General features: G+C 44.6%; 2 protein-coding genes and 2 pseudogenes across 2 annotated transcripts; 3 read left to right on the top strand and 1 right to left on the bottom strand.

Moving 5' to 3' along the window:
• Positions 1 to 5,349: 5,349 nt before the first annotated feature.
• Positions 5,350 to 5,605, top strand: LOC130862359 (ubiquitin-like protein 5). The gene is made up of 2 exons (XM_057751929.1): positions 5,350 to 5,490; positions 5,522 to 5,605. Exons 1-2 carry the CDS (start codon positions 5,350 to 5,352, stop codon positions 5,603 to 5,605), a joined length of 225 nt encoding a protein of 74 aa, XP_057607912.1.
• Positions 5,606 to 5,732: 127 nt separating this feature from the next.
• LOC130862032 (splicing factor YJU2-like) lies at positions 5,733 to 6,370 on the top strand (annotated as a pseudogene).
• A 1,344-nt stretch (positions 6,371 to 7,714) lies between these two features.
• LOC130862362 (ubiquitin-like protein 5) lies at positions 7,715 to 7,939 on the bottom strand. The gene has a single exon (XM_057751932.1). It carries the CDS (start codon positions 7,937 to 7,939, stop codon positions 7,715 to 7,717), a length of 225 nt encoding a protein of 74 aa, XP_057607915.1.
• Positions 7,940 to 13,376: 5,437 nt separating this feature from the next.
• LOC130862030 (splicing factor YJU2-like) lies at positions 13,377 to 14,344 on the top strand (annotated as a pseudogene).
• Positions 14,345 to 14,891: the final 547 nt, after the last annotated feature.

Below are 14,891 nucleotides of genomic sequence, written 5' to 3'. Positions count from 1 at the left end.
AGGAATTTCCTCTTGCGAAACAATCCTCAAATCCAGTGAGGAAGTGGTTGGCTATTTCTGTAATGTTCATGCCCCTACAGTGCCACTGGCCTGGCAGGTCAGGGCCCCCCTCTGAGTAAGACTGCTGATGGTCTTCCATCCTTAGCAGCCTGCCTTGGCTTTCTCTGTTGTCCATGGTAGCCAGCATGGAGGAGATGGGAGGCTTCAGCTGGGGATCAGGATACCTGCCTATACTACCCCAAACCTTACCTCTTTGGCATGTTGATTATTTCAACTGGCTATTTTGAGGAACTGAAGACACAGAGCTCTCTCCGAAAAACTGCCCTTTCGTAAAGTCATCCATACTAGGAGAACAGAAGCTCTAAGACAACTTTTGCCACAGAGGTTTCTCGCTTCCTGTTTCCGCAGTGAGAGGAGTCCTCGGCAAGGTCAGCAGTCTGTCACTGAGCCCTACTCCTGAGACTTTTATCTACATAACAAGACAATCTACTTATTCTCCGTGCTGTTCTGTGTATCTGCCGCCCCTACTTTGTCTCTCGCTCCAGGAAGCCTCGCAATGCTATTCCTTTCTGTAGCTCAGGATGGTACATGGGCCACAATGCTTGCATCCTTACGTTTTCGCCCATGAGTCCATACGTAATTAAAATAATTTCCCTCATCAATCTGTTTTCTGAACAGTTTAATTTATACACTAGGCAAAGAATTTTGGAAAGTAAGGGACGCAACAAAGCCTTAGGCAGAATTTACTGTTCTCTGAGGCATAATGAAGGAACGGTAAGGAGGCCAGGCCTGCCTGGAGTAGACAGTAAGAGGGGCAAGAATCAGAGGCTGGGGACTGGAGAGATGGCTCCGTGGTACATAACAGTTAGCTGCCCTTGCAGAGGAACCAGGTTCAGTTCCCAGCATCCACATGGTGGTTCACAACCATGTGTAACTCCAGGTCCAGAAGATCTGATGCCCTCTTCTGGCTTCAGCAGGCACTGCATGCATGCGGTTCATAAATATACCTGTAGGCAAAACCCTCATATGCATGAATTAAAAATAAATAAGTAGGGGCTGGAGAGAAGGCTCAGTAGTTAAGAGTACTAACTGCTCTTCCAGAGAATCTGGGATTTGGTTCCTAGCACCCACATGGTGGCTCACAACTGTCTGTAAAATTCCAGTCCTAGGTGATCTGATGCCTTTTTCTGGCCTCCATGGGCAATCCTGTAGTTTATAGACATCCTCACAGGCAAACAAAAACAAAACATAAATATACCTAAAATAATCATAATAATTTTTGTTTTGTTTTGTTTTTTATGAAACAGCGTTTCGCTGTATATTTGTAGCCTTTTCTGGAACTAGCTCTTGTAGACCAGTCTGGCCTCGAACTCACAGAGATCAACCTGCCTCTGCCTCCCGAGTGCTGGGATTAAAGGCGTGTGCCACCTCCACCCAGCTCATCATACGTTTTAAATGGAAAAGAATTTATGAATATCCTTACAAATCCATAAAACATTTCTTTAGAGAAATTAGAAACGAAATCAGGAAGAAACCAATCAGGAAGGGAGGTCACATAATCTGTGGCCCCTGTGGGTGATACCAGGACCCTTTGGGGTTTTTTGTTTATGTTTTGGCTTTGGTTTGCCTGGTTCAGAGCTGGGAGTGAAACCTGGGTCCCCAAATTTTGTCGGTGAGAGGCCCATTACTGAGCTATACATCTTGAAACCCTGGCCTTAACTTGACTTAAAGATAGGTGGGAACCATGGGACATTTGAAGAGAGGAGGGCAGATTCAATTCATGCTTTCTAAAGACCATTTGGGCCATGAAAGATCAGTAGGAACATAGCCTATTGGCTACTGCAGGAATCCTAGAGAGAGTTCCCAGGAGAGTAGTTACAATAGCATCAGAGACTCTGCAGCCACAGGCTAGACAAAGTAATCAACAGTAAAGGGGTGGAGACACTCACTGTTCCTTGTCTGCAGGCAATTGAGGAGTTAGTTCCCTTAATCCTCTGGGCCCCAGAGTCTAGAGACTTCCACTCAGAAAAAGCCTTTGACATAGAAAGAGTTTCATAAAAATCAGGATGAAGCAGAGTTTAAGTTTATTAAAGGACAGTTTTAGCAGATTGAGGAACGGGGATTAATAGAAAGGAACTCAGGGAAAAAGTGAAACATACTATGGGTATGATTTTCTCAAAGGAGGACACACACGCAGGCACAAACACACACATACATGCAGGCATTCACACACACACGCATGCATGCACACACTGTCAAGTGGGTGCTGGGATTGAATTCAGGTTCAGTTTTCTGTGGAAACAAAAGCAAAATCTCTTCTCCAAAGTAACATACATTTTGACTTCAGTTTTGAAGACAAGGCTTTTTCAAAATACCTATCTTGGATTAGTTCAGGAGTATTTCTAAACAAAAGTCTTTTAGCAGCTGTTGCTCCTTCCTCAGCATTCAAACCATTCAAAGAGAGCATAATAGCATACAGTATCAAGATTTTCTGTGTATTTTCCATCTTTATGCAGCTTTATTTTAACCTCTATGTTCTCTGTATATCTTAGTCCAGGAATAACTCTGTGGACTAGGCTATCCTTGCCTCCCCAGTGCTAGGATTAAAGGTGTGAATAACTCTGTAGATCCACCTGTCTCTGCCTCCTCAGTGCTAGGATTAAAGGTGTGAGCTACCCAACACACCTTGAACTCACAGAGGTCTATCTGCCTCTGCCTCCCAGGCATAGGGATTCAAGGTGATGGGTACCACACCTTGAAGTCACAGAGGTCAATCTACCTCTGCCTCCTAAGTGTTGGGATTAAAGGTGTGTACCACCACACCCAACTATTCTTTCTTTCTTCTTTACTTTTAAGAACTTTAACCTTTAGCCTGCATAAATTTTTAACACACTGTAGTGGGAGCAGTGGGCTGTGTTCCTGCCACCCATCTTCTGGCTGCCTGGCTAGCTTATGCCCCGAATTAACAACACACAAATTGTATTCTTTTAAACACTGCCTGGCCCATTAGTTTTAGCCTCTTATTGGCTAATTCTCACCTCTTGATTAACCCATTTCTAATAATGTATGTAGCACCACGAGGTGGTGGCTTACCAGAAGATCTTAACTTGCATCCATCTTGGAGAGGAGAGTTATTACGACTGCCTGGAGAGGAGAGGCATGGCGTCTGGCTCACTTCCCTCCTTCCCAGCATTCTGTTCTGTCTACTCCGCCTACCTAATTTTCTGACCTATCAAAACAAGCAGTTTTCTTTATTGATTAACCAATGAAACAACAGATTGACAAATGACCTTCCCACATCAACACACTGTAAACCATTTGGAGGTTTCTTCGTCTTTGAATCTCTCTTTACTGTATATCTTTCTTTCTGACCACGTGATTCTCTTTGGAGACGCTTAAAGCCATGACATAACGGCTGAATCCAGCCCATTCCTTAGCTTCCTAGCCTCATGGCAGAGGTACTGGCTGTAGCCATTTTTATTGCCACAACTCTATGGTGTTTCAAGGTTGCTACCGGCAAGCAAGCTGCAGCATTCTGCTCACAGACCACATTCAGTCCAACTGCCTGCCTAAAAATGAGTCAGAGTTTGCTCTGGCAGGACAGCCCAGAAAGCCAACATTTTCAAATGGCGGAGCCTTTTTCCTGCTATGGCTGAAAACCGAAAAGCATGCATTCAGCTTTTCATCACCACCATTTCAGTATTTCCTGGCAGGATCTCTTAAAAGACCTGCAGGGTTTTGCAGCTAAAGCTGAGTCAAGAAGCCTCTCTTAGATGAGAGGAACACATGCTTGCCTCTAGCAAGCAAAGCAGACCTGAGAAATTGCTGTTACCAAGAAACCATGCTTTACTCTATTCTTTTCCAAGCTTTCTCAATCTTTATGTGAATTCAGTTAGCCACATTCTCAGGCTCATCATAGGATCCTTTCCCATTCTTTTCCACAGCCCGAACATATGGCTCTGGTACCCAAATGGGCTTGTCCAGTCCGGGAGGAAAACACAAACAGTTCCTCTCACCCAAGCCAACAGGGGCGTGGGCTCCTTCCCTTGTCCTGTAAGAAGGTCTTTCCATCTTCCCCATCTTAAAGACTGAGAACTTTTATTCCAATGTCTTTCCATGGCCGAGTGACCCTCACAATCCACAGTTAAAAAAATATAGAATAAATAAAATAGAAGACAATTTTGTATTGGGAGAGAGAATATACTCCCCCCTATTTATTTGTGTGGAATACTGTTTTATGACCATATGCATTCTTTCTACTATAGCTTTTCCAGTAGGGTTTTATGGAATACCTGGAATATGTTTAATATCATTATTTACACAAAAAGTTTGAAAATTTCCAGTAGTATATGTAAGACCATTATTTGTTTTAATAACATTAGGTAAGCCCATATAAGCAAAGGCAAGCAGGCAATGAGCTATCACATCCTTCATTTTCTCTCCACTATTCAGCGCAGGAAAAACTACTTTAGAACAAATATCAACTGAAACATGCATATATTTCAGCTTTCCAGCTGAGGGTAGGTGGGTACATCCATCTGCCAAATGTCATTTGGTGTAAGACCATGAGGATTAACTCCAGCAATGGGTGTATTATGAAAAGGAGCACAGGTGGAACATTGGGTGGTCATTTGTAAGGCAGTGGCTCTGGAGCGACCAGTATGGTGCTGCAAAGAACGAGCATTTCAGTGATATCTTTTATGGAGTTTAGGAGTCTTTTCTTCGGGGCTCCAAATAATATTCAAGTATATACATCTGCGAGTTGATTACCCTCGGTCAGAGGTCCAGGTAATTGAGTATGACCTCTAATAAGACTCACAAAAATAGGATCCCGCCTGGACCATAATAAATATTGTAGACAGCATAATTGTCGTTCTATTGTCGGGACACAGGAGAAATATAAGGAGCAGTTTCTAAAGGAGCAATCATTTGAGACAAGTAATCAGGAAACATTTGTAATGTTAGAATACAGACTGTTATTTCAGCTGCTTGGGCAGACATTGCCAACAGGTGTTTGGAATATTAGATAGACCTTGAGAAACTACCACAGCCTTTCCCTTTGTAGAACCGTCTGTAAAAACTGTTGGAGCTCCCACCAGAGGCCTAGGTTTTCCTATTCGTGGAAAGTACTATTCGTGGTTGAAGAGTCAGATACCACAGCCAATGAGAACGCTAAAGCCTATGAACTACTTAAGCCAGCCCAGGAAGTGACGTCAAGAGAACCACGGGGGGGGGGTCCCGGGGAAGCTGTCTGAATAAATTCCTAGGCAACCAAAGCTCCTCAGGTCTGGGCTTTCGAGTTTGGAGTTGTGTTGTCTGTAAGTTCGAAGGGTTAGAGTTCTAGCCACGATGATGATTGAGGTGGTTTGCAATGACCATTTAGGGAAGAAAGTCCGCGTCAAATGTAACACCCATGACACCATCGGGGACTTGAAAAAACTCATATCGGCCCAAACCGGCAACCGGTGGACGAAGATAGTCCTGAAAAAGTGGTACGGGATTTTTTTTATTTTTTTTTTTTTGGTACGGGATTTTTAAGGACCACGTGTCTCTGGGAGATTATGAAATCCATGATGGGATGAACCTGGAGCTTTATTACCAGTAGACGGGAATTCCTTCTCCTTGCCTACCCTGCTTTCCTCTCCCATCCTCATTTTGACACTGGTATAGATGCCCATTTTCAATATTCACGTGAATCAAAAGTTCAGTGCTGCTTTGTTCCTGAAGCGAATATGTCAGAACGGAAAGTTCTAGACAAATACTACCCACCTGACTTCGACCCGCCAAAGAACCCGAAACTCAAGCGAACCAAGGACCGGCAGTAGGTGATTCGACTGATGGCCCCTTCAACATCAGGTGCAAGACATGTGGAGAATACATCACCAAGGGGAAGGAGTTCAATGCGCGCAAGGAAACCATCCAGAACGAGGCCTACCTGGGCCTGCCTCTCTTCTGCTTCTATATCAAGTGCACGCGCTGCTTGGCCGAGATCACCTTCAAGACAGACCCTGAGAACACGGACTACACCGTGGAGCACGGAGCCACACGCAGCTTCCAGGCCAAGAAGCTGGAGGAGGAGAAAAAGCGTGTGCAGAAGGAGCGCAAGGATGAGGAGCTGAACAACCCCATGAGGTCCTAGAGAACCGCACCAAAGACTCGAAGCTGGAGATGGAGGTGCTGGAAAACCTGCAGGAGCTGAAGGACCTGAACCAGCGGCAGGCACACGTGGACTTTGAGTCCATGCTGCCGCAGCACCGCCTGTCGCAGGAACAGCGGCGACAGGAGCAGGAGGAGGAAGGAGCTTGAGACTGCGGCCTTGCTGGAGGTGGCGAGCATCTGTGAAAAATGGCAGTTGGTTATCAAAAGATGAAATTCCAGTCCCGGGGGATCTGATGCCTTTTTTTTTTTTTTTTTTTTTTGGCCTCCATGGGCAATCCTGTAGTTTATAGACATCCTCAGCGGGCGCTGGTGGCGCACGCCTTTAATCCCAGCACTCGGCAGGCAGAGGTAGGCGGATCTCTGTGAGTTCGAGGCCAGCCTGGTTAGAAGAGCTAGTTCCAGGACAGGAACCAAAAGCTATGGAGAAACCCTGTCTCGAAAATCAAAAGAAAAAAATAATAAATAAAAAAAAATAAAAAATAGACACCCTCACAAACAAAAACAAAACGTATATATACCTAAAATCACAATAATTTTATGTTCTGTTTTTTTGAGACAGCGTTTATCTGTATCCTTGAGGCTCATCCTGGAACTAGCTCTTGTAGACCAGTCTGGCCTCGAACTCAGAGATCTACCTGCCTCTGCCTCCCGAGTGCTGGGATTAAAGGCGTGTGCCACCTCCAACTGGCTCATCATACCTTTTTAAAGGAAAAGAAATTATGAATATCCTTACAAATCCATAAAACATTTTTTTTTAGAGGAATTAGAAACGAAATCAGGTAAACCAATCAGGAAGGGAGGTCACATAATCTATGGCCCCTGCGGGTGATACCAGGACCCTTTGGTTTTTTTTTTTTTTTTTGGTTCTGTTTGCCTGGTTCAGAGCTGGGAGTGACACCCAGGTCCCCAAATTTTGTCGGTGAGAGGCCTCCTACTGAGCTATTCATCATGAAATTCTCTCCTTAACTGACTTAAAGATGAGGTGGGAACCAGGGGCCATTGGAAGAGAGGAGGGCAGATTCAATTCATGTTTTCTAAAGATCGTTTGGGCCATAAAAAATAAGTAGGAATATAGCCTAATGGCTACTGCAGTAATCCTAGAGAGAGTTCTCAGGAGACCAGTTACAATAGCATCAGAGACTCTGCAGCTGCAGGCTAGACAAAGTAATCAACAGTAAAGGGGTGGAGACACTCACTGTTCCTTGTCTGCAGGCACTTGAGAGTCAGTTCCCTTAATCCTCTGGGCATCAGAGTCTAGAGACTTCCACTCAGGAAAAGCCTTTGACACAGAAAGAGTTTAATAAAAATCAGCATGAAGCAGAATTGAAGTTTGAAGAGTTGAAGCATGGAGCTGCCTGGTCCTTGGGCAGCTTGAGTGTCAGGATCTTTGACGGGTCAAAGTCAGGTGGATAGCATTTCTTTAGAACTTTCCGTTCTGACTTATAAGCAGCACTGAAGTTTTGATCCACGTGAATGTTGAAAATGGGCATCTATACCAGTGTCAAAATGAGGGTGGGAGAGGAAGACAGGGTAAGCAAGGAGAAGGAATTCCTGTCTACTGGTAATAAAGCTCCAGGTTCAACCCATCATGGATTTCATAATCTCCCAGACACACGTGGTCCTTAAAAATCCCGTACCATTTTTTCAGGACTATCTTCGTCCACCGGGTGCCGGTTTGGGCCGCTATGAGTTTTTTCAAGTCCCCGATGGTGTCATCGGTGTTACATTTGACCCGGACTTTCTTCCCCAGACGGTCATTGCAAACCACCTCAAACATCATCGTGGCTAGAACTCTAACCCTTCGAACTTACAGACGACACAACTCCTAGTTCGAATGCCGAGCCCTAAGAAGCAGTGTTCTTCTGTCCCTCGGAATTTATCAGGACTGGCGCCGCAGTTTTCTTGACGTCACTTCCTGGGCTGGGTTACTGACGTAGTTCACAGGCTTTAGCATTCTCATTGGCTGTGGTATCTGACTCTTCAACCACGAATAGTACTTTCCACGAATAGGAAAACCTAGGCCTCTGGTGGGAGCTCCAACAGCTTTTACAAATCGTTCTCCAAAGGGAAATTTTGGAGAAAAAGGTAGTTTCTCAAGGTCTATGTAATATTCCAAACACCTGTTGGCAATGTCTCTGCTCAAGCAGCTGAAATAATAGCCTGTATTCTAGCATTACAAATGTTTCCTGATGAGTCAATTAATTTATTTACTGATAGTACTTACTTGTCTCAAATGATTGTTTCTTTAGAAACTGCTCCTTATATTTCTCCTGTGTCCCTACAATACAACAACACTTATGCTGTCTACCGTATTTATTATGGTCCAGGCGGGATCCTATATTTGTGAGTCTTATTAGAGGTCATACTCAATTACCTGGACCTCTGACCGAGGGTAATCAACTCGCAGATGTATATACTTGAATATTATTTGGAGCCCCGAAGAAAAGGCTCCTAAACTCCATAAAAGAAATCAAGGAAATGCTCGTTCTTTGCAGCACCATACTGGTCGCTCCAGAGCCACTGCCTTACAAATGACCACCCAATGTTCCACCTGTGCTCCTTTTCATAATACACCCATTGCTGGAGTTAATCCTCGCGGTCTTACACCAAACGACATTTGGCAGATGGATGTTATGCACCTACCCTCAGCTGGAAAGCTGAAATACATGCATGTTTCAGCTGATACTTACTCTAAAGTAGTTTTTGCTTCTCTGCATAGTGGAGAGAAAATGAAGGATGTGATAGCTCATTCCTGCTGGCTTTTGCATATATGAGCTTACCTAATGTCATTAAAACAGATAATGGTCCTGCATATATTGGGGAAAATTTCAAACTTTTTGTGTAAATAATGATATTAAACATATTCCAGGTATTCCATATAATACTAGTGGACAAGCTATAGTAGAAAGAATGCCTGTGGTCATAAAACAGTATTACACACAAATAAATAGGGGGAAGTATATTCCTTCTCCCAGTACAAAATTGGCTTCTATTTTATTTATTCTAAATTATTTAACTGTGGGTTTTGAGGGTCATCCGGCCATGGAAAAACATTGGAATAAAAGTTCTCAGTCCTTAGGATGGAGACAATGGAAAGACCTTCTTACAGGACAATGGAAGGAGCCCATGCCCCTGTTGGCTTGGGTGAGAGGAACTGTTTGTGTTTTTCCTCCAGAAATGGACAAGCTCATTTGGGTACCAGAGCGATATGTTCTGGCTGTGGAAAAGGATGGGAAAGGATCCTGTGATGAGCCTGAGAATGTGGATAACTGAGTCCACAGAAAGCTTGAGAAAGCTTGGGAAAGAATAGAGTAAAGCATGGTTTCTTGGTAGCAGAAATTTCTCAGGTCTGCTCTGCTTGCTAGAGGCAAGCAAGTGCTCTCATCTTGTGAGGCTTCCTGACTTAGCTTTAGCTGCGAAACTCTGCAGCTCTTTTAAGAGATCGTGCCGCGAAAAATTTAAAAGGTGTTGATGAAAAGCTGAATGCATGCTTTTCGGTTTTTTGCTGCAGCAGAAAAAAAGTAGCGCCGTTTTAAAATGCTGAATTTCTTGGCTGTCCTGCCAGGGCAAACTCTGACTCTTTTTTCAGTCAGGCAGTCCGACTGAGTGTGGTCTGTGAGCAGACTGTTGCAACTTGCTTGCGGGCAGGGAACTTGAAACACCATAGAGTTGTGGCAATAAAAATGGCTACAGCCGGTACCTCTGCCATGAGGCTGGGAAGCTAAGGAATGGGCTGGAATCAGCCGCCAAAGTCACGGTTTTAATCCTTCCCTAAAAGACTCATGTGGTCAGAAAGAGAGACATACTCTAAAGAGGGATTCAAAGACGAAGTAAACCTCTAAATGGTTTACAGTGTGTTAAAAATATATGCAGACTAAAGGTTAAAGTTCTTAAAATAAAGAAGAAAGAAAGAGAGCAGTTGGGTGTGGTTGCATGCACCTTTAATCCCAACACTTGGGAGGCTGAGGTAGATTGACCTCTGTTTCTTCAAGGTGTGGTAGTATGTACCTTTAATCCCAATGCCTGGGGGGGGGGCAGAGGCATGGAACTCTGAATTCAAGGTGTGGTAGTACACACCTTTAATCCTAGCACTGGGGAGGCAGAGACAGGTGGATCTCTTTTAGTTCAAGGACAGCTTTTTCTACAGAGTTATTCCAGGATAAAGATATACAGAGAACTCAGAGGTTAAAGTAAAGCTGCATATACATGGAAAATACACAGAAAATCTTGATACTGTATGCTATTATGCTCTCTTTGAATTGTTTGAATGCATATTTTAACACTTTTTAATAAACTATTTATGGGTATTGGTGTTCTGCCTATGTATATGTCTGTTTGAGAATGTGAGATCACTTTGGAAGTGGAGCTACAGACAGTTGTAAACTGTCAAGTGGGTGCTGGGAATTGAACCCAGGTGCTTTGGAAGAGCAGCCAGTGCTCATAACCACTGAGCCATCTCTCCAGCCCCCTTACTTTTGTCCTTATGGGGCAGCAGGAATGTGCTGTAGTACTTGTGTTGTTCCACCACCCCTATCAGGTCCATTATAAGAAAATGTTCCTAGCTGTGCATGGTAGCAAATGCGTTTAATCCCAGCACTTGGGAGGCAGAGGCAGGCAGATCTCTGTGGTTTTAAGGCCCACTGGTCTACAGAGTGAGTTTCAGGACAGCCAAAGCTACACGGAGAAGCCCTGTCTTGAAAATCCACACACACACATGCACAAATTCCTATTTACTGGTTGTTTACACTGTTCGGTTTTCCTTTTCCTCTTTAAACCAGGCTGGCATCGAACTAAGAGATCCAGCTTCTTCTGCTTCCCAAGTGCTGGGATTAAAGGCGTGTGCCACCACTGCCCAGCTGGTGCATATTCTTCATTAATGATTGAATTGGGAGGGCCAATCCAAGGCAGGCAGGGTTGGTGCCATCCCTGGTCAGGTGGTCCTCCGCGGAATAATAAAGCAGGCTGAACAAACCATGGGAACAAGCGAGTAAGCAGCACTCCTCTGTGGCCTGTTTCAACCCATGCCTTCAGGTTCTGGCCTTGAGTTCTTGCCCTGACTTCCTTTATTGATGGATCATGACTTAGAACTGTGAGCTGGAGTAAGCCTTCTCCTCCCCACGTTGCTTTTGGTGTTTATCACAACAATAAGAACCTAGGAAAGACAGGACAGAGGACAGCTTGTGAAGCTTGGTTCTCTTGCTCAGTTCCTCAGGCTTGGTGGCAATGAACTTTAAGTGAGGATGACCTTGAACTCTTGATTCTCCTGCCTCTACCCCTCAAATTCTGGGATTATAAACATTACACTGCCATACCCAGATCTTCATAACACATTTTTTGACCAACTTACTCAGACCCAGAAAGAAAAGAAAACACAAGTCACTGTTTGGTATTTGGCTAGAATTGCATCAACTATTTTCTTGTCGCTTTAATGTGGCTGTATTTTTTTCCTCTTGTGATTTTAATTTTAAAAAATTGCCTTGAATTTCTCAGGTGTTCTTCCTTGATCAAATTGGATTTTTCTTAACTAAGAATGAATCCACAGACTCTCATTTTCTTTGGAAACAAAAGCAAAATCTCTTCTCCAAAGTAACATACCTTTTGACTTCAGTTTTGAAGCCAAGGTATTTTCAAAATACCTATCTTGGGTTAGTTCAGCAGCATTTATAAACAAAAGTCTTTTAGCAGCTGTTGCTCCTTCCTCAGCATTCAAACAATTCAAAAAGAGCATAATAGCATAAAATTAAGATTCTCTGTGTATTTTCCAAATATATGCGGCTTTATTTTAACCTCTAATCCCTCTGTATATCTTTGTCCTGGAATAGTTCTGTAGACCAGGATGTCCTTGAACTCACAGAGATCCAACGGTCTCTGACTCCCCAGTGCTATGATTAAAGGTGTGTGCTATGATACCTTGAATTCACAGAGATCCATTTGCCTCTGCCTCCCAGGCTTTGGGATTAAAGCTGCATGCTACCACACCTTGAAGTGACAGAGGTCAATCTACCTTAGCCTCCCAAGTGTTGGAATTAAAACTGTGTACCACCACACCCAACTACTCTCTTTCTTTCTTTTTTACTTTTAAGAACTTTAACCCTTCTCTGCATATATTTTTAACACACTGTAAGCCATTTAGATGTTTACTTCGTCTTTGAATCACTATTTACAGTATATCTCTCTTTCTGACCACGTGACTCTTTTAGGGGAGGATTAAAGCTGTAACTTTGAGGGCTGGATCCAGCCCATTCCTTGGCTTCCCAGCCTCATGGCAGAGGTACCAGCTGTAGCCATTTTTATTGCCACAACTCTATGGTGTTTCAAGGTCTCTGCCAGCAAGGAAATTGCACCATTCTGCTCCCAGACCACACACAGTCGGACTGACTGCCTGAAAAAAGAGTAGAGTTTGCCCTGGCAGGACAGCCCAGAAAGCCAGCATTTTCATTCCACGCACCTTTTCCTGCTACAGCTGAAAACAAAAAAATGCATTCAGCTTTTCATCAACACCATTAAGGTGTTTCGTGGCAGGACCACTTAAAAGAGCTGCAGGGTTTCGCAGCTAAAGCTGAGTCAGGAAGCCTCACTTAGATGAGAGCACTTGCTGGCCTCTAGCAAACAGAACAGACCTGAGAAATTGCTGCTACCAAGAAACCATGCTTTACTCTATTCTTTCCCAAGCTTTCTCAAGCTTTCTGTGGATTCAGTTATCCACATTTTCAGGCTCATCACAGGATCCTTTCCCATCCTTTTCCACAGCCCGAACATATCGCTCTCGTACCCAAATGGGCTTGTCTATTCCTGGAGGAAAAACACAAACAGCTCCTCACACCCTAGCCAACAGGGGCGTGGGCTCCTTCTGTTGTCCTGTAATTAGGTCTTTCTATCGTCCCAATCCTAAGAACTGAGAATTTTTATACAATGTCTTTCCATGTCTTAGCGACCCTCACAACCCTCAGTCAAAAAATTTAGAATAAATAAAATAGAAGCCAATTGTGTATTGGGAGAGAGAATATACTCCCCCCTATTTATTTGTGTGGAATACTGTTTTATGACCATATGCATTCTTTCTACTATAGCTTGTCCAGTAGGGTTTTATGGAATACCTGGAAGATGTTTAATATCATTATTTACACAAAAAGATAGAAATTTTCTACTTGTCTCTGAAAGACCATTATCTATTTTAATAACATTAGGTAGGCCCATATAAGCAAAAGCCAGCAGGAATGAGCTATCACATCCTTCATTTTTTCTCCACTACACAGGGAAACAAAAACTACTACCCCCTTGAATTCGACCCATCACTATCCCGAAACTCAAGGGACCCGAGGACCGGCAGTACGTGGTTCACCTGATGGCCCCTTCAACATGAGGTGCAAGACGTGTGGAGAATACATCTATAGAGGGAAGAAGTTCACTGCGTGCATGGAAACTGTCCTGAATGAGGCCTACCTGGGCCTACCTATATTCAGCTCTACTTCAAGTGCACGCGCTGCTTGGCTGAGATCACCTTCAAGACAGACCCTGAGAACACGGACTACACCGTGGAGCATGGAGCCACACGCAGCTTCCAGGCCAAGAAGCTCCTGGAGGAGGAGGAAAAGCGTGTGCAGAAGGAGCGCGAGGATGAGGAGCTGAACAACCCCATGAAGGTCCTAGAGAACTGCACCAAAGACTCGAAGCTGGAGATGGAGGTGCTGGAAAACTTGCAGGAGCTGAAGGACCTGAACCAGCGGCAGGCACACGTGGACTTTGAGTCCATGCTGCCGCAGCACTGCCTGTCACAGGAACAGTGGCGACAGGAGCAGGAGGAGGAAGATGAGCTTGAGACTGTGGCCTTGCTGGAGGAGGCTCACCACTGCCAGCGCAGGCTTCTGGAGGATTCCGATTCAGAAAATGAAGCTCTGCCTTCCCGACCACGCTAGCAGCAAAACCCAACCTCACAGCCATTCTGGACGAGGCACCGAAGACCAAGAGGAAGGCAGAGGCAGTGGGCAGCAGGGCACAGCTGGCCGGATTGCTGGTGCCAAAGAAGGTGAAGGCAGAAGCCAACGTGGGCTCAGAGCAGCTCCAGATGCCCACCGTGGGCGCCCCCGAGAGCAGGAGGACAGCCAACCTTGCACACCAGACACCCGGGGCCTCCTCCCTGTGCCAGCTGGGTGCATATGGGGACGGCAAGGACAGTGGCAGCTGAGCCCCTACAGCGACATCACAGACCCAAGAAACCAGAGGAGGAGATGGGATCAAGGAAGGCACACTGAGCCCTATCCTGAGACTTTTATCTACATAACAAGACAATCTACTTATTCTCCGTGCTGTTCTGTGTATCTGCCGCCCCTACTTTGTCTCTTGCTCCAGGAACATCGTGATGCTGTTCCTTTCTGTAGCTCAGGATATTACATGGGCCACAATGCTTGCATCCTTACGTTTTTTTCCCTATAGAACTCCCATGAGTCCATACATAATTAAAATTGATTTCCCCCACCAATCTGTTTTCAGATCAGTTTAATTTATACACTAGGCAAAGAATTTTGGGAAATCAAGGGACACAGGAAAGCCTTAGGCAGAATTTACTGTTCTCTCAGGCATAATGAAGGAACGGTAAGGCGGCCAGGCCTGCCTGGAGTAGACAGTAAGACAGGCAGGAATAAGAGGCTGGTGACTGGAGGATGGATGGCTCTGTGGATCAAAGCAGTTAGCTGCCCTTGCAGAGGAACCAGGTTCAGTTCCCAGCATCCACA

The sequence above is a fragment of the Chionomys nivalis genome, chromosome 19 (assembly GCF_950005125.1).
Source record: "Chionomys nivalis chromosome 19, mChiNiv1.1, whole genome shotgun sequence".
Classification (NCBI taxonomy): domain Eukaryota; kingdom Metazoa; phylum Chordata; class Mammalia; order Rodentia; family Cricetidae; genus Chionomys; species Chionomys nivalis.
Note: the sequence above shows the minus strand (reverse complement) of the source record. Positions and strands in the feature narration are given on the sequence as shown.